The following is a 25,369-nucleotide window of genomic DNA, read 5'->3' as shown; positions in this document are numbered from 1 at the left end:
GAGATAAACATTTTGCATTTGGAAAAATATGTATCTGCATTTTATTTAGAAAATTGGAAGGATTAACATATTTAATGGATTTTATTTAAGGCAAAAAATTCTGATTTAAATTATTTTTGGAATGAAAACAATATTATTACTAATGTAGCACAGAGTGTGGGGTTGGGTTCTTTCTCTCATATATTTAAAAAAGAAACTTCCATGGACACAAGATTGAGAGCAAAGTAACAGGATTTATTAGAGAAATAGAAAGCGGAGCTCCCCAAGAGGGAGGGGTCCCAGAGAGGGACACTGAAGTGTGGCTGTTGTCTAGGGGTTTATATAGATCTAGAGGTTTAAGGAAGTCAACCCCCTGCCCACTTCTGGCATGGCCCGCAGTGTCCATGCAGCCTTCAGTCCAGTCAAAATATCCATCAAGCATTTTTTCTTCTGTGGAGAGGCAAGGACCAGAGTCACATAGGTCCTGGCTTAAAAATAGCCTTTTTGTAAGAGTCTTAGCAACTATCTGCAGGTGCTGTTTGTACTCACTGCCCAGGAAGTGACCCAGGCCCATCTCCCTGTCTGCTCAGTCTTATCTCCTCCTCCTGATTTCACTAACACATCTGTCATGACATTATTGGGGATCTATTTTCTTGGCAATTTGGCCACGACTTCACCGGTATGAAAGATTTAAGTGGAATACAGCATTCTTGGGAGCCTTCCACATCCTGAAAAGTCCAAATCCCACATAGGGCATGCCATCTTCCTTGGAGACACCGCAATATTTCCATACAAACCTTTTATGTTTTCTTTTCTTCTTTTTTTTTTTGTTAAAAAGTTTAAAGCACATTCAAGTCCTTTTAAAGGTTGTGGATGTGAGCATTGTGGGAGGCTGGTTTTCTTGCTTCTAGAATTTTTGCATGGAAGAGGCCTCATAGGAAGAGGGGGCAGTAGAAGTACTTTTAACAGAGAAACTGAGGAATTGGGCTGCAGATGGCATCTGGATGTTGAGTTTGCTCAGCACCATGTCGGGCATGAACAGACTTCAGGTTCTGCAGGAGTTGAATGTCAATCATGTCCTCCATGAATCCCTTCAGATGGCCAACACCATGGATTTCTTGAAACACACAGCACAGAGACTTTGTCCTTTCCTAATGGCTAAAAAGTGACCCAGTGGCGGTTCAGAGTGTCCATGGGGAAGGAGGCTGTAGCTCATGGTCTTTCTAATCAGTCTGGAATGATAATTATTTAAAAATGACATATAAGATTGTAGAAAAGTAACTTACAAGTTTCGTTTAACAAAGGAAAGAAGAATTGGTTATATATATTTTAATTGCTTGGTTTATAAAAAGGAATATGAGATGGTGGATAAGTTAATTTGCTTTTTTACAGTAACCATTTTATTTTCTGTATGTATCCTATATTCATGTGGCACACCTCAAATATACACAGGGAATTTTAAAATTATATCTGTTAAAACTGTTGTGCCTGGGGGATGACCACTGGCAGATCTTATCCACCATCCTGCTCCCTAGTTTTGAAATGTTTAGTCAGCAAATAATAACCATATATGTTTATGGGGTTTACTCTCTCTCTCTCTCTCTCTCTCTCTCTCTCTCTCTCTCTCTCTCGTACAAACACAAAAATACACACACACACACACACACACACACACACACACACACATTTCAAAGGAAGATTTCAATCCCAAAATTGTCTTGCCTGATGGATTTCTTAGGGCTTGACCAACAGGCTACATTGGATTTATTTTTGTTGATTTTGGTCTTTCTCAGAAGTCTCATCTTCCTTATCTCCTAACCCTTAAGTTACAGAAGACAAGAGCAGGTAAATGTGCTGCAAAAACGCACAAAAAATGTATCTTTCAAAAGATGGATGTGAACCAGGTATGGTGGTCCCTGCCTGTAATCCCAGCAGCTTGAGAGGCTGAGGCAGGAGGATCATGAGCTCAAAGCCATTCTCAGTAACTGTGAGGCGCTAAGGAACTCAGTGAGACCCTGTCTCTAAATAAAATACAGTGTGGGGGTGGGATGTGAGTCAGTGGTTGAGCCCCTGAGTTCAATCCCTGGTACCTCTCTGCCAAAAAAAAGAGATGGATCTGATTGGATTTGATCTCCCCACTTCAGGGTTTGTGTTGGCTTCTGTCTGAGAGCAGGAAGAACATTAAGGAAAGGCTGCCACTGTTATCTATTGCCCATCACCTACTACTAAAGGAAGGAGTGATGAATTCTCTTTCCATATCTTCCCTGTCCCCAGGGAGTTATTTATTCCTGCGTCTGTGGAAGCTCGACACACTTCTAGTGTTTTCCATGGGCAACCTCACTCGAGCCTTATGAATGCTGTGTTTCAGAAAATTATTCAGAGCTGATTACAAGACAAATGTTTTGTATTTATTAAATGAGCCAAGGGAGGGATTCCAAAATGAGAGGAAGATACTCCAATAACTCAAACCCTGGAGATGCCCAGTTTAAGGAGACATTGGAAGATAAAATGACATCAGGGAACCAACACAGCCGTCTAGTGCCCAAGGTGGTAGAAACACCTGAATTTCCCCATCTGATGGCTTCCTATTTTCTAGACAAAAAGTCCTGTTTGTTTTCCTCAATGTGAACAGAATTCCTACGGCTGTGGTGGAGGGAGGGGGTGGTGAATCTATTAAATTATCTACAACATGAGGCAGATTTTGACAGCTCCATGAGAGAGAAAGCCAACGTACGTAATTGGTGTGATAGACAAAATAATGACCCACAGACGTCCACACCCTTATCCCACAGCCTGTGAGTGTCACCATGCCTGGAAAAGGAACTTCTCAAGTAGGCTTATGTTAAAGATTTAAAAATCTAAGTTTACATTAAATCTATTTAGATGGCACATATTAATGTACAATGTGCTGTTTCCCTGCCTGTCTACAGTGTGAGTGTTTACATCAGGTGAAACATAACTTTCTCCTCCAACATGCATTAGTTATTTATGGTAAAAACTCTGAAAATCCTTTCTTTGTCTTTTAAAGAGACTTGGTGCTGGGATGGAGCCCGGGACCTTGCACATGCCAGGCAAGTGCCTCCTACGGATTGGCCCCCAGCCCCTCAGAGCTGTTGGAAAGGCACAGCACACTTTGTGGTCTAGTGGCCCTACTGTGCGACACACCGCAGAGCTTCTTTCTCCTGACTGTAACTTAGTACCTGCTGATCAAGCTTTTCCCACCCCCTCCTCCCCAGCCTCTGGGAACCACTGTTCTTCTCTTTGTTTCTATGAGATCAATGTTGCATTTCACATATGAGTGGGATCATGCATGTTAAGCATCTTGAGATGAGAAAATCATCCTGGATTGTCCAGGTGAGCCTAAGGTCATCACCAGGGTCTTTAGGAGACTCAGATAAGGGTGGGTACACAATGATAATAAGTGGGAAGGAGGTGGAGAGGAGGGAGGGAGAGAGAATCATGTAAGGTGAGCGCACAGGCAGGCATGATGGTGGAGTCTAGGAGGCAGGGGAAGCATGGTCTGTGGACAGGAGGAGAGAAATGATGCCAATACCAGGGAACATGAGCTCTGGGATCAGGGAGTGACCCTACCGTGCTGGGTCTGGAAGTGTCGGACACAACCTTGCTAGACAGAGTGTAGGACTCAGATTCAGTTGTCCATTTCCTGATCCTCTTGAGCCATTTCTTGTACTGCTCCTGGACCTGCAGAGGCAACCCACGCTCTGGGTCAGCTCACAGAGAGGGGTGTGGGTGGGGAGGCATGGGTGGGAGCTGGGCAGGGGTACCTGTTGGCTGAGGAGGCAGTACACCAGGAAGATGAAGACGCCCTGCAGGCTGTTGACGATGGTGAAGAGGTAGGCCATGACGGGGGCAATGGGGCCCACCTGCAGGACACCCAGACACCAGGTGCAGCCCAAGATGAAGAGATGAGCCATTGCTTTAAATGTCAGCACCCTAGTTTGGGGGAGAATGGAGGCTTATAATGCACCCACAACAAAATCAGGCTATTCCTCTCTCCACCCTGAATGCATCTACTATTCCCTGTAAGCGATTTATTGGACTGAACTCTGATCTTTACTCTCAATGATACTCGACAGTAGAAATGCCATTTTGGGGCCAGGATAGCTTTTTGACTTGGACCCAGGACAGCTTACTTCAAAGAGTTTTACGATGTTCCATGAAGATCCCTAATTTCATTAATCCAGCATTACTGAGGTTGCCCCGTGCTAGGGCTTGGACATAAAAAATCACAAAGAGAAGCTGGGAGCGGGGGTGCACACCTGTTGCCCCAGCTACTCAGGAGGCTGAGGCAAGAGGATTAGTTGAGCCCAGGAATTGGAGGCCAGCCTGGGAAACATAGTGAGACTGTATCTCAGAAATAAATACAGGGCAAAAGTTCTGATTTCATTAATCGTATGCTCTGTTCAAGTGTCTAATACAAGTAAATGATGATATGCAAAAATTTGAAAGGTTAACCTGAGGAACCCAGAAGAAAGAGCATGAATTTTCCACAAGATGCTGAGTGAAGGAACAACCCTGCCCCATGGAGGATCAACTGGAGTAAGCAGCAGAGCCCTGAGTCTGAGATGGCAGCCATAGAAGCGCAGCTGCATTTCTTAATTGTGGGCCACTCAGAAGCCCCAGAGGAGGGACATAAGGGGCTGTTCAGGCACATAGCTCTGCTCTTGGGCATCATTGTCATCTATGTCCTCTGGTCCATCTCACCTCGTGTTCTGGAGGGTGGACACATCTCTGTTGATGGAGGACAGCTTGCTCTTCACAATACAGAGGGTCATCAGGAAGAAAACCATATTGACCTTCAAGAAACCACAGAGGAAAGACAGCAGCATGAACCTGACATAATTTTCCTGTGTACATATATGACCACATCACAGTGAATCCCACTATCATGTACATTCACGAGAATGGGCTCCTAACTAGATAAGGTATATTCCATGCTTGTATAATTGTATCAGAATGGATTCTACCTTCTCTTTCTTTTTACCAAAAGAAATCGCAGGAGGTTTATTAATATTTTCTTTTCTCTTTTGCAGTCCTGGGGAGGAAACCCAGACCCTAGCGTATGCCAGGCAAGCTCCCTGCCCTTGAGCTACACCCCCATTCCCCATGGAAAATTTTTACTGAATAAAAATTTAAATCTGTTCTCTCTCCATTCTAACCCTTGCAGCATCAATTCTGCACCTGAGTGGGTTTTAGTATTTGACAATAGGGTTAGAATTTGTAGATGTAGAAATCTTGGAAAACCCAATGCAACCCATAACAATCCAGGAGTATTCCTGTTCTGTCACCATCCTTAATATCCTGTGCTTCTACTGACCCTCAGATGGATAGGAAGGAACTCTGATGACATTACTCACCGAAGAGATGGCACAGACAGGTCCAAGGAAGCCCCACATAAACCCCTGTTCTGGACGGAGCCAGCAGCTGAGCAAGAGAGAGAACAACATCACTTTGCTGTGTTCATGTAGGAATCCACGACCAGAGTCACTCCACACCACACATAACCACAAGGACGTAAGCCAGACTCCCTGTATGTGTGATATGTCACAGTACACTCTACTGCTTAAGCTCTGAAATACTCAAAAGGCTACTTTGGCTCAAGTGATGACCGTGGACATGCTCGAGAGGAGAAGGACAAGTGGGGTGAGTATTTACCGAGTAGAGGTGCCATACAGGTGAGGTCTGGCTGCTGCAGACACGGCCACAATGGTGGCTGGGACCCCGTAGCCCACAGGGAACATGAGCCTCCTCATGAGCCTGTTTCTGCTGGAGGAACTGAGCACAGTGAGGTTCCGCGCGGTGAGGAAGAGGAACAGCCCCTCCAGCAGCATCCAGGTGAAGGAGGCCAGGTAGAGGTAGTGCAGGGCGCCTGCGGTGACTGCGCACAGCACCTGGGGAGGAGAGAGACCCCGGGGCAGCGTCAGGGTCTGGGCATGGCCCGGGACGCCCCCTGCGCCCTGTGGAGAGGGATTCTGCTGTGCACCAGGTGCTACACTGTGGTGCTTCAGCCATGGGCTGCGTGTGTGCTCCCATAGATCACAGCAGAGCTGGAGAGGTCCTGCTGCCCAGTGACGTTACAGCCTCCCAGGGGGTCCCTGGGGAGTTCCTCATGCAGCAGTGGTGATGCTCTTGTGTACAAACCCCCTGCAATGCTGGTTACCAAAAAGCAGGCCCACACAATGACCAGCAGGACCTACTACTTACAAATGGCAACCAATGATCATGTGGCGGCTTATGCATTTACTGCTCTATGCTTTTCACATTATTTTAGAAGTGACTGTAGTTCACAGGGTTTAGAATCTTCTCTCCAAATGGTGCTGATTCTGGGAACAGCTGTGGGAGCACATTGAATGACAGTATCAGTAGCTGGATATTCACCCATCCTTGGGCTCTTAAGAGACAGAAGCTCATTAAGTAATTTCTTGAATCAAAGCAGAGAAGATAATCAACCCAGAAGTTGGGCAGACCTAGAAGCAGCCGAAAAGAGCAAGGGAGCAAACCACACAGCCCACAGCAATCCAACAACTGACTCTGTAGGCACGACAGCAGAGGAAATGTTGGAGAAGAATTTAGAAAGCTCCTAGTTAAAATGTTGAACGAGCTAAAAGAAGATGTGAGGAATGAACTTGGAGGAGATACAGGAAGTGGAGGATGATTTCACTAAATCCAGATTATAAAAATGAACCAAATAGGAATTTTGTAAACAAAGGACTCAATGAACCATTTTAAAATTTCAGTAGAACCTCCTTTTTCTCCTGGTATAAAATGTCTACTGTAAAATGGGGTGCTGCGTGACGCCAGCCCCATCGCCTATTTTGTGTCTCCTGATTGAATCAGGAGGCCACGTCCAGTGATTGATGGATGCCATCTAGAGTTTGTGTCAGTTCATTCTAAGGGTCCCCTAATGAAGGAACTTCCCCAGGATGCAAGCCCTGTTGCTAAGCAACAAGAGATGTAGGTGATGGGGTTGTAAAGAGGGTTCATTTTCTCATTGAATCCTTCAATGTGAAATGGGCATTAACCTCCTCTGGACTTCCCCGGGGCCCAGGCTGTTTGATTAGGAGCCCTGGGACCTGGCTCCTGAGTTCAGCACCCCTGGGCGGGCGGGGCAGGGACACCTGTGTACCTTGGGCTGGGTTCTGTCGATGGCTGTGAGGAAGAGCAGGTGGGCCAGCAGGAGGCAGAGCGAGAGCTGCAGGTGCAGGGAGGTGCTGGTGTTCTGGATGGCTCTGCACAGGAGGAAGGTGAGGGCCGCCAGGACCAGGCACAGCAGCGACACGCCCAGCCCCACGCAGCTGATGAAGTCCAGCACAGGGTCATTGTCCTAGGGCAGAGGGAGGAGCCTTCAGAGCAACGTGCCCTGCTCTGGGGTAGGAACCCCTCCGCTATCTGTGTCATTTAGTGCAGCAGATTCAGGAACAGAGGGACCAGGTCTAGGTGTGAAGCTGATCGGGGAGGGGATCTAGGTTCAGAAGGTTGGACTGTTAGGTTTTCTGAATGGAGCAGCTAAGTGGCTAGAAGGGCCCGGATGTGTAGAGTCCTTAGTCAAGGAGGATTCCTGACTTTGGGGCACAGAAAGGTGGTATGTTGATATGTAAGTGTGTGTGTGTGTGTGTGTGTGTGTGTATGTGTGTGAAGCTCATGCTGAAGGTCCCTCTGTCCCTGTTTACGAGGCCACAGGGCAGAACCTGAACCTCAGTGTCCAGGTGTTAAACTCCCATCCCAGACACCCCTGGCCTCAGTCCAGCTCTGCCTGTTCCTTACTGGCCATAAATTCCTGTGAAGTTAGAATTAGAAACTTGGTTAAAAAAATAAAATGAATGATAACAGTAGCTTAAAATTCACCTTTCCCCCACTTCTTTCTGAAAGTCATCTTAAAGCCATAAGGACATTTAAAAGCCCACCATCAGTTCTTTTTCAGTGTAATTGAGGGGAAGAGGAGAGAAGAGGAAAGAGGGAGGGGAAATGTACAAATGGTAAATAATGAAGGTAAAATTCAAAGCAGGTGCATCTGGATGAAGTGCACACAGATGTTGTTTGTGTGGATTTTGTTTTTGCAACATATCTGTAAATTTGAAATGGTTTCCAAAGAAAATGTTTGAAAACAAAGTACAAACCCTGCAGGTGACATTTATGCATCCTACATTTGAGACTCTGGTGTAAAGACAAAATTGGGAAATTAGGAGGCAGGACAGAGGAGGAGCAGAGGGAAAAATGACACCTGATAAATGAAATGAAGGTTAAACTTTCAAAATAGATGCCTCTGGATAAAGAATAATGGGGTGGGGGGTTCTCTTTTCATTTTCTCACGGTTTTAAGAGGACTTGGAGAAATAGGTGGGAAAGTGTAAATTTTAAGTTACCATCATCATTAACTTTCTTCCTTTAACCAAGTATCTGATCTATTTCTTTTATTTTTGTTCTTGAAACATATCTAAAAATTAGAAATTGTTTCCTAAGAAAGCACTTAAAAATAAACAGTCCTCCAAGTGATATTAACATGTGCTGAATTTTGAGAACTTGTGATGTAAAGGCAAAATCTAATTTCCATAATATATAAAAAGCTCTGGGCTGAGATCCTTGTCATGCTCATGGTCACAGGTGCTCACAGTAAATGCCCATAAGTGGGCTCACCTGAGAGTCTGAACCTGGGGAAGCAGAAGTGTCCACTCCCCTGGCTAGAGGAGGAGGTAAACAGCCCCCAGTCCAGCCATCCTCCCTGACTCCCCTGACCCCCTCTGGCCTCCACCTTCACCAGACCTTCCTTTTTTGTAAACCTGAAACCTGACCATGGTTGACTTACAGACCCTGGTGGTAAGCAGAATTCTAACTTGGTCTTCCTATGTCCACCCCCTGCTGTTACACTAACCTCCTTCTAATTCTTCAATTCTCTGATAAACTAGGTGCTGCTGTAGAGGGATTTTGCAGGTGAAATTTGGGTCTCGATCTGTTGACTTTTAGATTAGGGAGTTTATTCTGGGTTTGGTGTAATCAGGCAATTGCTTTAAACATCTGGACTCTTCCTGGGAAAACAGATTCAAAACTTGAGAGGGATTCTATATAAGGGACATTTTCATGCTGGTTTTCAGATGGGAACACTGGTGTTTTGTGAGAAGGCCGACCAGGGGTCATAGGAGAGGAAATGTGGGTGGCTCTTAGGAACTGAGTGTGGTCCCCCCTGACAGCTGCTAAGAGAAGGGAACTGGACTCTGCCTGCAACCAGGGAGCTGGAGGAGGGCTGCAAGACCCAGAAGAGACTGCGGCCCTGGCTGATGTGATCATGTCAGTCTTTTAGAATCTGTACAAGGAACTCATCCCCCTGTGCTGGGTTGCTGACCCACAGAAACTGCGAGGGAATAAATTTGTTTTACTTCAGCAGCGACATTTGCATAAGTGTGTTTTGCAGCAATCGATGCTGAAGGCAGCCTCTCACCTGCACATCATAGTGGACCATGAGGATGGCAAAGCTGCTGAGGTGGGTACAGTGGCAGGTGGTGCTGCCACCTCTGGTGCTCACTGTCCTGCAGCCTGCAGTGGTCCAGTGACTCCCATTCTGGCTGTGGTCCCAGAAGACACAGAGCAGCTCATGCCTTGGTGCAGGTGTCACCAGCTGTAGTAACAGGACAGGGGTGTGAGCTGGTCTTCCTGTGCTCAGAGATGCTGACCCAGGAAGGGCTGGCTTTCCTGTGTGGGGTGCACCTGTGGGGAGTCCCCCTGAACCTCAAGGTAAAGATAGACAACAAGGGTGTTCCTGGGCCTGGGGCTCTTCCCACACCATGGTCTCCCACCCCCCACTCACAGGATGGGAGAAGGTGAAGGTAACTGGCGAACTGAGGTTCTGGGTGTCGTTGCTGCTCAAAAAGGCTGAGATGACATCTGAGAGCAGGACAGACGAGACTCTTGGCAGCAAGTCCTTGTGTGTCCCATGGGGAGCCACCTGCTTCTCAGGATCCAGGATCAGGGGAGCCTCAGCCAGCAGCTTGTCCATCCCTGGGGTGGAGACCAAGCCCACCACAGAAGGGCCTGCAGGATGAGCCACGGGTGAGTCTCAGGGTCTCCTCCAGGGCCTCCTCCTTAGATGGCCTCCCCTCTTTTGAATTGTTGTATTATAATGATACATAATAGTGGGACTTGCTGCTCCACATTCACAGGTGCACACAACAGAATGTGGCCCGATCACTCCCCAGAACCTCCCCTTTGGACATTCTTGTAGTGATCTTTTCCCACCCACATCACCCTTTAGTCTTTAATTCTGTATTTTTTCACATCCTTGGACATATTTTCCCACCCTGAAGCCTTTTCCAAACAGGATGGTACTGGTGTAAGGTGGACATCCACCTTCTCCCCATCTCAGATGTTACCTGTGTAACAAGATTCCTGTGCCAGATTCCAGTTCAGCTGCATCTTTGCCTGATTCAGACTCAAGGTGACATTGCAAAATCCTTGCTTCTGTACCTCTAGGGACAGTTCTATGAGTCACAGGAAGAAGAAGAGTTATGTTAGGAATATATATTATATATATATATATATATATATATATATGTGTGTGTGTGTGTGTATAGATATTGTATATATACATGTGCATATCACATATATCAAGGACCTATGTGTAACTTCCAATTCAGTATAACCACACACATGTATATGTGTATATATAGACACACATGTGTACACATACATATATATTATATATATATATATATATATAATCCTTTGTAATTTCAGATTTTATATGTATGTGTATATATGTGTTGTGTATACATGTGTGTGCATACATACATGTGTATGAAATCTGAAGTTATGAAGAATTGTAACAGTAGGAGCAATTGTTCACTAACATATTAGAAAATTGAGATGAAATGGGCACATTCTTAGTGACACAGAAACTACAAAAACTGACTCTAGAAGAAGTGGAAAATTTGAAGAGACCTATAATAGCTAAAGAGATTGAATCAGTAATGAAAAACCTCCTAAATGAACATGAAAGATCAGATTTTCACCAATTCCATATGGCTGAATTTCAATAATCATATAGGGACAGATGAACATAAATTCTTTCTAAACTCTGCTTACAAAAGCATTATTCTAGGTGAAAGAAGATAGGCGGACAGGTCACACCACTTTTTACAAAATGGTAGAACAGGCAACTCCATTAAGACAGCAAGCAGGTGAGTGGATGTTAGCGTTGGTGGGAGGAATGAGTGAAGAAAGCTGAGGCATATTTTTTGATTTTGGAGAAAGATGTCTTAGAAACGAAGGTGATGGCTGCATTAGTTTGTGAATGTTCTTGATTCCACTGAAATGTTGAACTGGTGGATTTTATTTATATATTTTATTTTTTGGTGAATGATAAATGGTGAACTTAAATGGTGAATTTTATGTTATGTGAATTTTTTCACAAGGAAACATAGCATACTTAAAAAGATTCATTTGTATTCTTCCACATTAGCTTTTTGAATCTGTTTGTATTTTGCTACCTACATGTGTACTATTTGTGGTTTTCTGCCTTTTTCACTGTTGTGATTATTTATGTGAGTCACGTTGAGGTACAGTGTGGCCACTCAGCTCTAGAGGGATCAGAAGAGGAGGAGGCTAGGAACAGGGGGTGGCGCAGACCCAGGGACTTACCTGTGCCTGCAGAATAATTGAAGGTTGCTGTCCCCTCAGGCAGAGCCCTGCTCAGGTGTCTCAGGGCACTCTCCAGGCCTGTCAGCAGGTGAGTGGCCACGTTGTGCTTCTGTGAGGGGGGCAGGGTCTCCAGGTCCTCAGGGGTCTCCAGCAGCTTATCCACCTCCTGCATGATCCACTGGAGAAATGAAGGCACAGAGCAGGTGGACTCGGACCAGAGGCACCACAAAAAGAGCTTGACCCCTCAGCCCCAGAGAACAGACCCAGACACTGTCCAGTTGGGGATAGAGAGAGCATGGTTTGGGACTCCCTGGGTGGCCCTTGCTCCTCAGAGGTCAGCCCTGGTTCGTGACTGTCAAGGATGACAAAGACCAGGATCAGAGCAAGAGGACAGACAGTGCACGTGGGCGTCCAACAGTGTGTGTGTCTCCCAGTGTCCGCTTCCACCTGCCCTGAGAGAGTGGCCAGCTCAGAGCAGGACCCCACTGTGCTTGGGCCTGTCCCCCTTCCCCCAGACCAACGATGCCCCCCTCCCTCTATGGGAGGTCTCCCCCTGCTTCCCCTGGATCCTGCCCTTACCTGGATGGTGTCGTTGGCCACAACTGGCTTGAAATCCCTGTGCAGATTGTTGACTTTGTCAAAGAAGCGGGCGAGTCTCTGGGGAGGTGAGATGAGGGGTCACAGGTGGGTGGGAAGCTCAGGGCCAAGGGGTGGATGCTTGGCCATGCCAGGATTCCCACCTCCCTGTCCTGGCTGGGGTGGCTCACCGTGCTGTTGACTTCAGGGGGCAGAGGCCTGGTGAAGAAGGCCTACAAGAGATCATATGAGAAGGAAATGTGGGTGGCTCTTAGGAAGGGAGTGTGGTCCCCTGCTGAAAGCTGCTAAAAGAAGGGAACTGCATTCTGCCTGCAACCAGGGAGCTGGGAGGAAGGCCGTGAGTCCCAGGTGAGACTGTAGCCCTGGGCAATGCAATCATTTCAGCCTTGTAAGACCATGTGAAAGGAACCTATCCCCCCTGTGCTGGGTTGCTGACCCACAGAAATGTGATATAACAAATTTGTTTTTACTTAAGCAGCAACATTTGCATAAAACTGTTTTGCAGCAGTCAATGATGAAGGCAGCCTCTCACCTGCACGTTGTAGCTGGCCATGAGGACTGCATGGCTGCTGAGGCGGGTACAGTGGCAGGTGGTGCTGCCATCTTTGGTGCCCAATATTTTGCAGCCTGCAGTGGCCCAGTGACCACATCCATTCTGGCCATGGTCCCAAAAGACACAGAGCACTTCACGCTTTGGCTCAGAGGTCACCAGCTGTAGGAACAGAACAGAGGTGTGAGCTGGTCTTTTTGTGCTTGGACCCCTTAGGGCTGGCTTGGGAAGGGTTGAATTTCCTAGATGGGGGGCACCTGTAGGGAGTCCCACCGAATCTCAAGGTTAAGACAGACAACAAAGGTGTGCCTGGGCCTGGGGCTCTTCCCACACCCCCACACTCACAGGATGGGAGAAGGTGAAGGTAACTGGCGAGCTGAGGTTCTGGGTGTCCTTTCTGCTCAAAAAGACTGAGATGACATCCGAGAGCAGGACAGGTGAGGCTGTCAGCAGTGAGTCCTTGTGTGTACCATGGGGAGCCACCTGCTTCTCAAGCTCCAGGACCAGGGGAGCCTTGGCCAGCAGCTTGCCCATCCCTGGGGTGGAGACCAAGCCCACCACAGAAGGGCCTGCAGGACGAGGCCACGGGTGAGTCTCAGTGTCTCCTCCAGGGCCTCTCCTTACATGGCCTCCCCCCTTTTGAATTGTTGTATTATAATGATACACAATAGTGGGACTTGCTGCTCCACATTCACAGGTGCACACAACAGAATGTGGCCCCATCACTCCCCAGAACCTCCCCTTTGGACGCTCTTCTAGTGACCTCTTCCCACCCACATCATCCTTTAATCTTGAATTCTGTATTTTTGGCATCTTTTCCCACCCTGAGGCCTCTTCCAAACAGTATGGTGCTGGTGTGTGGTGGACATCCACCTTCTCCCCGTCTCAGATGTTACCTCTGTGATCAGATTCCTGTGCCAGACTCCAGTTCAGCTGCATCTTTGCCTGATTCAGACTCAAGGTGACATTGCCATCTCCTCGCTCCTGTACCTCTAGGGACAGTTCTGAGTCATGGGAAGAAGAAGAGATATGTTAGGAATATATATGTGTATATGTGAATATTGTATATGTACATGTGTCACATTATATACATGTGTTTCTTTAACTTCCCATTTACTATAATCACACATATATTCAAGTGTATATAAAGACACATGTATATGTATATAATCTTTTGTAACCTCAGATTTCATATATGTGTGTGTATGTATATATATATATATATATATATAGTGTATACATGAGTGCATACACACATGTATATGAAATCTGAAGTTATGAAGAATTGTAACTGTAGGAACAATTGTGCACCAACAAATTAGAAAACTTAGATGAAATTCTTAGGGACGCAGAAACTACTAAAACTGACTCAAGAAGAAGTAGAAAATCTAAAGAGACCTATCATGGGTAAAGGGATTGAAGCAAAAATGAAAAATCTCCTAAATGAACATCTGAAATCAGATGGTCTTGATTGTGAAATTCACCAACCATATAGGGAAGAATGAACATGAATTAGTTTTAAACTCTTTCAAATAACAGAAGAGGGACACCACCTGGTAATTCCTGAAGGCCAATATTACTCCTATGCCCAAAGCAGATAAAGAAGTCACAAGAAGAGACTTTATTGCTTATGAACACAGATACAACAATCTGTAACCAAATATTAGGAATCAATTTAACTAAGAAACTCTGGATTTGTACATAGAGAACGATTGAAGGTTTTGAAAGGAGACCCTAAATGAAGGGAAAGATACCTCATGTTCATGGATTGGGAAACATTATATTGGTAAGATGGAAACACTCTCCAAAGAAATCTACAGGGTCAATGTCATCCTATCAATGTCCCAACAGCCCATTAACATTATAATTTGCTTAGATGGAAAACTCACCTAAAAACTAACATAGCATTGCAAGAGATCCAAGTAGTTAAAGCATGGCTGAAAAGATCAACAAAGGTGGAGGACTCACACTTCTTGATTTCAGAACAGACAGCAAATGAGCAGAGAGCAAAGACACAGTGTGGTTGCTCAGCTCTAGTGGGATCAGAAGAGAATGAGGCAAGGAACAGGGGCTGGTGCAGAGCCAGAGACTTACTTGTGCCTGCAGAATAATTGAAGGTTGCTGTCCCCTCAGGCAGACCCCTGCTCAGGTTTCTCAGAGCACTCTCCAGGCCTGTCAGCAGGTGAGTGGCCACGCAGTGCTTCTGTGAGGGGGGCAGGGTCTCTAGGTCCCCAGGGGTCTCCAGCAGCTCATTCACCTCCTGCATGATCTCCTGGAGGGATGGGGGCACAGAGTAGGTGGAACTGGGCCAGAAACACCACACAAAGATTTTGACCACTCAGCCCCAGAGAACAGACCCAGACACTGTCCAATTAGGGATAGAGAGAGCATGGTTTGGGACATCCTGGGTGGCCCTTGCTCCTTAGAGGTCAGCTCTGGTTCATGACTGTCAAGGATGACAAAGACCAGGATCAGAGCAAGAGGACAGACAGTGCATGTGGGTGTCCAACAGTGTGTGTGTCTCCCAGTGTCCGCTTCCACCTGTCCTGGGAGAGTGGCCAGCTCAGAGCAGGACCCCACTGTGCTCGGGCCTGTCTCCTCCCCCCAGACCACAGCTGCCCTCCTCCCTCTGTGGGAGGTTTCCACCTGCTTCCCCTGGATCCTGCCCTTACCTGGATGGTGTCCTTGGCCATGGCTGACTTTAAATCCCTGGGCAGATTTTTGACTTTTTCAAAGAAACGGGAGAGACTCTGGGGAGGTGAGATGGGGGGGGCGGTCACAGGTGAGTCGGAAACTCAGGGCCAAGGGGCGGACAGGGTGCTGCCCCAGGGATCCCCACCTCCCTGTCCTGGCTGGGGCGCTCACCTGGCTGTGGACTCCAGGGGGCAGAGGCCTGGTGAAGAAGGGCATGACTGCGGGGACAGGACAGTGGTTCATTAGGAGGAGTACAGGTGTGCGTGCCTGGGTGTGTATGAGCATGTGCACGTGGGTGTGCATATGTGTGTGGGGTGGGGGAGTTTCTGGGGTCAGGGAGGGCTGGGTACCTTTGCAGATATTGTTGTAGAAGCCATTGACACTCCCAGGAATTGGCTCCCAGCCTGGGCGGCATTGGCACGAGTAACTCCCCCAGGTGTTGGTGCAGGTGGTGGAGCGGTGGCACTTATGCTGCCCGGAGCTGCACTCGTCCATATCTGGGGACATAGAGAGAGGGGTTGGTTCCTGCTGAAGCCAGGACCAGTGCTCTCCACAAACAGATCTCCACCCCCTTTTCCCCCATTAGTGCCCTGCTTGGGCTGCGGTGCTGCCACCCAGTGACCCACACTCCTGTGTGTGTTTCGAGGAGTGTGCAAGCCCTGGTGTGTCCCAGGCCTTCCCTGTACTGACGCAGGTTGTGAGGCTGCAGAAATATGTCTCCCAGGTAGTTTTTTGCTGCTTCCCAGGACCCTCTGGAGCCTCCCGTCAGAATCCCTGTTCCTTTCCCAGGACCCAGATCTTTCCATACAGCCCTCTGGATCCTTTGGCCAAGGTATGTACACATGGCACAATGTGCACCCATAGGGACCTTGGGTCCTCAGAGTCTCCTGGATCCCCAGTTTAGCCCTGTGTACCTCCTACATTCATGCACTTTCCCTTTTCTCTCTGTGTCCTTGGCACTAGCATCTCCCGGGATGGGTCCTGGCTCCTGCCCACCCACTCCTGGATTCCACCTGGCCCCATGGATGCTGGAAGCAGCTTTCTTTGCCTAACCACCTTCTCCTGGAAGGAGGCAAATCCTGCTCATGTGTGGAAGTTACTCCTCCTGGGAATCATGGTGTCAGGCCAGACCATGGCAAGGACCAGAGCAAGCTCAATGTCAGCATCCCAGACCTAAGGGCAGGCTTAGACCCACTCCTGAGGCCCAGGTCCTCTCTGTGCATTTCCCTGGTCTCTCTGCCATCTTACTATTTCCTTTCTCTTTTCTGTCTTTGATGATGGCCTTGAGGTCAAAGGCTTTTTAACCCTTGACCCTTACCCATGACCCCCACTGACACTGGGAAATGACACTTTGGATCTCATTTCCCTCCTTATGACTCTCCACCTCTCCCCCTTTCTTCCCCTGGAGTTGGAGACTAGCCCAGGGACTCACACCTGCTAGACAATCTCTGATGTGCCTCTGCCCCCCCCACCCAAGCCTCTTTACCATGACAGGTGACCAGGGGGTTGGTGAAGATCTCTGTAGATGAAGAGGCAAACCCCGGCTTGCAGCGACAGGCGGTGGCGTTGACACATTCTGAGTTACGAGGGCACCAGGGGTTACAGGCTGTAGGGGCACAGACTGGTCAGAGGCTGGGAGGGGGCAATGTGGTCCCCAGAAGAGGATCCCAGGATGTGGGGAGCTGCCCTGAGCCTCCATGCCCAGGCCTCTCCTCCCTGGGCTGGGGTGCAGGGCCCCTCCCAGGCTCTGGCTGTGGACACGCTGCTCCCCACACACTCACGCTGAAAGTCCCAGGCTCCGGCTCTGGAGAGACTCAGCAGGACACACAGCAGCCCTGTGACACAGAGAGGGCAGGTCAGCGGGCCCAGCAGGAAGAGGAGGCTGGAGGTGATGCACTGGAGGGCAGGGGCTGAGGACCCTCCTGGGCTCGGACCTGGTCCACTCCTCAGAGGGACCCAGGTGGCGCCTCCCAGAGGGTCTGGGGGATGGGAAGGGGCTGAGCCTGGCAAACTCTGGGCTCCAGCCGTGGCTCTCCTGGCCTGTGGGTGGGGGACTGGAGCCTGGTGGCCCTGGTCAGACCCTGGAGCACAGGCAGGCTGCCTCACTGCCCTGCCTCAGTTTCCCTTTCTGTGGAGTGGGGACAAGATGACACCCACGTCCTAGGGTCACATGGGAACAAACCCCAGTGTGTCAGGGTGTTTACCACCATCCCTGACCTTTAGGTGGGAAGGGAGGGTCAGGGACAGCTGTTCTCTCAGGTCCCCTGCCTGGTCTCTCAGGTGCTCTGGCCCTGTCCCCTTCCTCAGGGACACACACCACACCAGCCACCTGGCCTGCAGCTGTGGCTGGAGCACCTGAGAGCCACATCTGCCACCACCACTGTCAGCCCACGGCCTGTCCTGGGACCCCGTGGTGCCCTATTACCCCCCAACAGGAAAGTGCTGTGGGCAGGTGCTGGGCTCAGGCTGGGGGCCTCCTCCTGCTGTTCCTGCCTCTCAGCAGCTGCCCCCTCCCAGGGCACATCCTGGGGACCCTCCTCAATCAGTGGGGCCTTAGGTACATGAGCCTCTTGCTGTTCAACAGAGAGACAGGCAAGGAGTCAAAGAGAGTCTGGTTCTCAATCCCTAAAATAAAGTCTAGGGGTATTGGTGGTTCCTTCCTGGTCAGTTTATCTAATGCGCTGCCTGGACAGCTGGTCAGGCTCTAAACATTGCCATGTGGCCTTCATCAGAGGAGGCCCCATTGAATGTGAAGATGCAAGGAAAGCAGAATCCCCTCTCCTGTGGAGCTCATCTAACCCATGGAGGCCCTAAGAGACCAAGACTGGCCCCCGGAGGAGGACGGAGTTCTGGCCCAGACTGCTTCTGGACCTGAGATGGGACATCAGCTCCTCCCTGGTCTTCATCCTGCCCCCTCCTCCCTGGTCTCCATCCTGCCCCCTCCTCCCTGGTCTCCATCATGCCCCCTCCTCCCTGGTCTCCATCCTGCCACCTCCTCCCTGGTCTCCATCCTGCCCCCTCCTCCCTGGTCTCCATCCTGCCCCCTCCTCCCTGGTCTCCATCCCGCCACCTCCTCCCTGGTCTCCATCCTGCCACTTCCTCCCTGGTCTCCATCCTGCCCCCTCCTCCCTGGTCTGTATCCTGCCACCTCTTCCCTGGTCTCCATCCTGCCACCTCCTCCCTGGTCTCCATCCTGCTCCCTCCTCCCTGGTCTCCATCCTGCCACCTCTTCTCTGAGTCTCCAATTTGCCACCTCTTCCTTGGTCTCCATCCTGCTACCTGTTCCCCGTGTCTCCATCCTGACCCCTATTCCCTAGATCTTCATCCTGTCATCTCTTTCCTTGTCTCCATCCTGGCACTTCATCCCTGGGTCTCCGTCCTGTCACCTCTTCCCTGGGCCTCCATCCTGCCACCTCTTTCTTGGTCCATCCTGTCATCTTGTTTTGGGTCTCTATCCTTCCACCTCTTTTCTGGGTCTCCATCATTCTACCCCTTTTCTTGGTCTCCATTTTGCCACCTCTTCCTAGTCTGGATTCTGTACCTCTTTCCTAGTCTCCACTCTTCAACCTCTTCCCTGGTCTCCCTCCTGCCACATACCCAGTATAGTCTGGTCTTCTCAGCCTCTACAACTGCATGAGCGTATCCTTAAAATAATCATCCTTCCCTCTTTCTGTATAGTGCCCTATTGGTTTATTTATCTGGAGAACCCTGCTGCACGTGGGGAATATAATGAAAAATCTCTGCTAAGTCCCAAAGTTTTTACTAAGAGTAACTTTCTAGGAATAAATTTCTCCTTTGAGAATTTAATTTTTTAAAAAAAGAGCTGATATCTTTTAAAAATACCCTCCCTGCTCTCCTTTACAGGGACAGTGAGAAAACTAGGCAGAAATAAGCAAAGGACTTGCTGGTGGCTCCTAGGTCCCTTTTTTGCCTGTCACATGGTCACGATTCCACTTACCGTGGACCAGTCTTAGACATCCGCTCCTCATGGTGTCGAGACCAGCCAGCCCAGTGATGGAGGACGTTTGGTTCTGGTTGGAGTTCAGAATGCTTCCAGTTTAAATATGACTCGTGATGAAGTTGACCACAGAGAGGAAATCACAGTCTGGATGCTTTCTTCCTCCGATCAGTTCCCTGGTGAATTTCTCAGAACTCAGAGGTTTGTTTCCAAATATTTGCTTAGTTTGGGTAATAATCGTGCTGAAGATCTCCTGGGGGTGACTCACATCTTCTGAGACAGGAAGGTGGGACACTGTACATTAGAAGCCTCAAGCATGAAGGATCATTCTCATGGTCTTCTTCTGCATAAGGACCTTGGTTCAGAATGAATAGACTTATCTATTTATTACCTATCCCTAGACTTACTTGTGTAACTTACATGAAAACAAGGGTCATGATTAAATATAGAACTCAGGGCTCCAGTAGATGGGGTTAGGAGAAGTCAAACAGCCCAAACGTGACTCTCCTCCAGGGCAGGGAGAGAGAGAGTCTATGTAAGCTCATGTCTTACCATTTCCTTTCCACCAAAGCACTGTGTCCCCAGCCTGAGACAAGACTTTGCATTCCCAACACTCACACTTAGAAAGTCTGAGAAGGCAGTTCCCACAGAGCCACCTGGTCCCCACACTACTATTGTTCCTTATAAATTTTAGCAGTATACTTCTCTATTTATCTTTCATAATCACACTGAAAGAAAAATGGGTAGTTGCTGTGAAAAATTAAACTATTCTTTCAAATACCTGGTAGACATCTTATTCTTTTCAGTCTTTATTGTTAAGTTACTAGTGTGCTGTGGGGAATATAATGACAAATCCATACATTGTAAGTTTGAATGTCCCCATCCCCAGGTTATACCAAATTCTGTATTGTTTCCTGGCTCAATTTTATATTGCTAGGCAGAAGTCTCATCTATTATGAATATGATGTGTGCTCTCCCTTATAAGCCCTAAGCCAACTCTTGTAACAATGAAATAATATTAATAATTATATGTACTATTGAAAAAAAATCTCATGTTACCAATGGGCGCTGTTATGTTTAAAATCATTGCTCCTAAACTCAGGCTCTTCACCTTGCATTTATAGAAAGATACAATATTATACTGTAGATATTAACTTGATAATACCATATGGATTATATTTCAACTTGCCTTTCCTATTCAACTTCGTGCATTAGAGGTTCTTTTAAATTAATTTTTTATTTGTTTTAATTAGTTATACATGACAGTAGAATGCATTTATGCCCTATAGCAGGGGGGCAATAGTGGAGATCTTTTCAATATGTGCATAAGAGCTATATCATGCACAGGTGTATCCTGTTTTTAAAATTTATACCGATATATCCTATTCATTTTGCTATCCTTTATTGATGGTTGCTTATATGTAGTGAAATTTTTCACTCTTGCAAATATACTGCAGTAAACCTTATAAATAGCTTTCTGTGAACATGGGATTGTTTAATGTGACATATGTTAAAAGAGGTGTGATTGCTGGGCCTTAGGTACATCCAGATTAAATTTTCATAACTGGTACCAAATTGCTGAATAAAATGTCTATGTAGGTTTTCTCTAGTGCCTACAATATAGGAATATCCATTTCACCCCTGGTCTAGCAACTATTGAATATAATCAATTTGGTAGATTTTTCCTAAACTAATGCTTGAAATTTTAGCTCCTTTTTAAAAAATTAATTTCAGTTTCCTTGATTGCTGTGTATTTATTTGCCATTCATTTTTCTTTTTCAGTTAAGAACATATAAGTTTGTCTTTGTCCCAATGGCTCAGGAGGCTGAGGCAGGAGGATTGGAAGTATAAAGCCGGCCTCAGCAACTCAGCACTAAATATGTGCTATGAACATTAGTATACAAGCATCTATTTGAGACCCAGTTTTCTATTCTCTGGAGTGCACACTTATGCGGTGGAGTTGCTGTGTGGTGTGATAATTCTATGTTTAACCTTCTGAGCAACTGCCAAACTGTTTTCCACACTGGCCGGACCATGAAAAATGTATGAGGATTCAAAATTCTCCCCATCCTCACCAATATTTTTATTTTCTTTTAAATAATTGTTACTTTTAATATTACTTATTGACACCCATTGTCAATAATGTGTAATTATCGGGCTGGGGATGTGGCTCAAGTGAGAGCGCGCTTGCCAGGCATGTGTGCTGCCCGGGTTTGATCCTCAGCACCACATATAAACAAAGATGTTGTGTCTGCTGAAAACTAAAAAAATAAATATTAAAAAATAATGTGTAATGATCACTTTAGGGTAATTGACACATGCATCACCTTAAACATATATCACTTCTTTGTGCTGAGATTATCCAAAATATTCTAGATTTACAAAATTACTTTATGATTACCTTTTGTCACTCTAGTATGCAACAGAACACCAGAAAGCATTCCTCCTAACTGTGACTTTGTGCCTGTTGACGACCTTCACTACCCTTCCTCTTCCCTGTTCAGCCCTGGTAACCATTAGTCTCCTCTCTACTCCCCAGACACCAGCATTTCTGGATTCCACCTCCAAGGAGGATTCTGCAGTCTTTGCCTCTCTATGTTCATTCTGGAGTGTGCAGTGCATCTCACTGTGGTTTTGCATCAAGTTCAAATTTTGGTCTCCATAAGTAAAGTTTCGATGGGAGACAGCCACACCCGCTCCTTTGGTATCTATGATGCCGCCACCCTCATGGCAGAGCTGAGTCACTGTGAGAGACCATGTGGCCTGTGAAGCCCAAGACATTGACTATCTGCCTCTTCACAGAAGTTTGCTGGGTTCCCCATTCAAGCAAGTTGGCAAGGTGAGAAGCATGTTAGTGTGTGTGTGTGTGTGTGTGTGTGTGTGTGTGTGTTGGCATGAGCTTCACTAGGTCAGAGGTGCTGGGTAAGTGGGGGATGTGATGGACAGAAGGACAGTCCGCCACAGGTGTCCAAGCTCTCATCTTTGCAACCTGTGACTACTTTACCCCACCTTTTATATCCAACTGTGAATATTGTCTTTAAAATCAGAACAAATACCAAAGAAACAAGCAGTCCTCAATGCAAATGGTTTAATAAGTTTTTTTTATTACCCTATGGGACCTACCTGTTGGGATTTTCTGAGTCTGACTCAGGAAAAGATCATTCATGTTCCTAGGAAAGCCTGTGGCCAGAAATCACATGAAGGGCAGGAATCAAGCTCCCTTGTGAGCCATCCTTTGATCTTGAGGACTGAAGTCATTCTGAGCCTGAAGACACACATATTGGAGCATACGGGTATTGCACTTGTATTGCTGTGGCAAATTTCAGAAAGGGGAAAATATTTCACTTAGAACAATGGAAGGATTAATATTTCTAGGCAGCACTAGACATTTTGAAGCAGAAACACATCAATGACTCAATAGTGCAACCTAGAAAATGCCGACTAACCTCAACGATCAAACCCCTGATACACAAACACCAACCTACCACACCTCCGTGATTGTATTTGCCAGGTGAAAAGACATATTTTACATAGCAATACAATGTGTAATGTAGAGATTTGTCTCATCATATTTAATGTCCTCTCTGCTTCTGAGACCAAAGTAACCAAACTTTCATTTTAAGTTTTTCTTTCCATCTAGACGTCAAGTGGAGTCATGCATGGAAACGGAAGGAAACCCTCAATGTTATACGAAATCACATATAAGAGGTTGTGAGGGGAAAGGAGGGAAAAACAAGGGAGAGAACTGAACAACAACAGGTGAGGTAGAGAGGGAAGATGGGAGGGGAGGGGAGGGGGGATAGTAGGGGATAGGAAAGGCAGCAGAATACAACAGTCACAAATATGGCATTATGTAAAAATGTGAAATTGTAACTGATGTGATTCTGCAATTTGTATTTGGGGTAAAAATGGGAGTTCATAACTCACTTGAATCAAATGTATTAAAGATGATTTGTCATGAGCTTTGTAATGTTTTGAACAACCAATAAAAAAAATAAAGTCTTTGAACTTGGAAAAAAACAAAATAAATACATGAAAATAAGCTTTGCAGTGATTATGGTAGAGGCTGTGGACACCAAGCTGGGCAAGAGAAAAGAATCCCAATGGTGAGAAGAAAAGCCAGTGCTCAGCCATGAAGCTCACTGGTCTGTTGGAATCTGCCTCATCAGGAAGAGCAGCTGAGATGGGGACTTGCGGAGGCATGAGGGACCCACAGGGCAAAGCCATGCTGTGGGATTCCCTCCAGTATAGGATTATTACACAGGCCGTCTTAACTGTCAAATGCATTTCCCCCACAGGAGTACCATGCACGACTGTGTGGTTTAGTATCAATAAAAAATTACTCCATATGATCCATCATGGGAAAAAATAGTTTTCAGAAATGCATGTCATCCTGTGAGATGAAAGGGAATTTCCAATATCTCTATCCAGGATTGAAAATAGTTTGAATAAGTATGCAAGTGGTTAAGAGGAACACTGTTCATATCTCAGAGGGAACAGAAAGCTTATCAGGGTGTGCTTTATAATTTTCATAGGGAAGTTGAGATCAAAGGAAGAGAAACTCCAGAAAATGAATAGAAGGAACAAGTTGTCCTTCTAAAATCAGATGAAAATATTGTAATTTTTTGCCCTGAGGCTTTGAGCTCTGTGATCCAAAAAATCTTTCAGACCCAACAATATGGGCCCTTTTATAGTTTTATCTTGAATTTTTTTCCAGAGCTCTCTTGATGTCTCTATCCCTCAGACTGTAGATGAAGGGGTTCAGAATGGAGGTGACCACTGTGTACATCACTGAGGCTGTGGCAGTAGAGCATGAGTTTTGGGTCACAGCAGAACTAACCTCCACCCCCAGGAAGGTGCTATAAAATAAGGAACCACGAAGAGGTGAGACACACATGTGGAAAATGCTTGATAATTTGCCTGAGCTGATAAGGTAGCACTCATGGAAGACACTATTCTGGAGTAATAGTATTGGATACCCATGAGGGGGCCTCCATCCAATACCAAAGGTGCAAAATACATCACTGTGTCATTAAGAAAAGTGTCAGAGCAGGCAAGCAGGACCAGTTGATTCAGTTCACAAAGTGTGGGATTTCCAGGTCTGTGCAGAAGGACAGCCACAATGCCATTAAAGTTTCTAGTAAGGAATTCAGGACATTTGTGACCCAGCATGCCAGCACCAGCACTCCACAGACCCTGTGGTTCATGATGACAATGCAGTGCAGGGGGTGGCAGATGGCCACATACTCGTCATAGGACATCACACCCAGGAGGAAGTTGTCCAACTCAACAAATAATATAAAAAAGTAAATCTGTATGAAGCGGCCTGCATAGGTAATGGCCTTGGTCTGAGTCTGGATGTTCACCAGCATCTTGGGGATGGTGGTGGAGGTGAAGCAGATGTCCACAAAGGAGAGGTTAGAGAGGAAGAAGTACATTGAAGTAAAACAATACTAAAATAAAACTTCCATCAAAAGAACTAATATAGACCTCAGCTCTGTATTCATCTGATCCTGGGCTTTTCTTGGTTGGTAGTCTTCTGATGGCGTCTTCTAGTTCATTGCTTAAAAGTGATCAGTCTAACTTGTGTATATCATCCTGATTGAGTTTGGGCAAATCCTATGACTCTAGAAATTTGTTGATGCCTTAAATATTTTCTATATTATTGGAATTCAAATTTTTAAAATAATTTCTAATTATCTTCTGTATTTCTGTAGTTTCTATCATGATATTTCCTTTTTCATCATGGATGTTAGTAGTTTGATTTTTCTCTGTCCTTCTCTTTGTTAGCATGATGTATCAATTTTATTTATTTTTTCAAAGAATCACCTTTTTGTTTTGTCAATTTTTTCAATTGTTTCTTTTGTTTCAATTTCATTGGTTTGCAGCTCTGATTTTAGTTATTTCTTGTCTTCTACTGCTTTTGGTGTTGATTTGTTCTTT

At 46.5% G+C, this 25,369-nt stretch overlaps 1 protein-coding gene across 1 annotated transcript; it reads right to left on the bottom strand.

Annotated features, from left to right (window-relative positions):
* Window positions 1-652: 652 nt before the first annotated feature.
* Window positions 653-24,864, bottom strand: LOC101968115 (adhesion G protein-coupled receptor E2). Its single transcript, XM_078026236.1, has 17 exons — window positions 24,622-24,864; window positions 17,894-18,041; window positions 16,955-17,074; window positions 15,819-15,965; window positions 15,640-15,686; window positions 15,447-15,524; window positions 14,869-15,046; window positions 13,671-13,778; window positions 13,108-13,343; window positions 12,757-12,921; window positions 7,127-7,324; window positions 5,656-5,891; window positions 5,358-5,424; window positions 4,705-4,796; window positions 3,765-3,933; window positions 3,571-3,681; window positions 653-745 (listed from the first exon to the last, which is right to left on the bottom strand). Exons 1-17 carry the CDS (start codon window positions 24,862-24,864, stop codon window positions 653-655), a joined length of 2,436 nt encoding a protein of 811 aa, XP_077882362.1.
* Between the last annotated feature and the right edge of the window lie 505 nt (window positions 24,865-25,369).

Source organism: Ictidomys tridecemlineatus, chromosome 2, assembly GCF_052094955.1.
Source record: "Ictidomys tridecemlineatus isolate mIctTri1 chromosome 2, mIctTri1.hap1, whole genome shotgun sequence".
Lineage (NCBI taxonomy): Eukaryota > Metazoa > Chordata > Mammalia > Rodentia > Sciuridae > Ictidomys > Ictidomys tridecemlineatus.
Note: the sequence above shows the minus strand (reverse complement) of the source record. Positions and strands in the feature narration are given on the sequence as shown.

Coding starts and splice junctions, on each gene's coding strand:
- LOC101968115 (XM_078026236.1), bottom strand. CDS start 24,864: ATGTACTTCTTCCTCTCTAACCTCTCCTTTGTGGACATCTGCTTCACC. Junction 17,075..17,893: donor CAGCACTTTCCTGTTGGGGG/GTAATAGGGCAC, acceptor GTGCCCCTACAG/CCTGTAACCCCTGGTGCCCT. Junction 746..3,570: donor ACACTTCCAGACCCAGCACG/GTAGGGTCACTC, acceptor GGTGTCTCCAAG/GAAGATGGCATGCCCTATGT.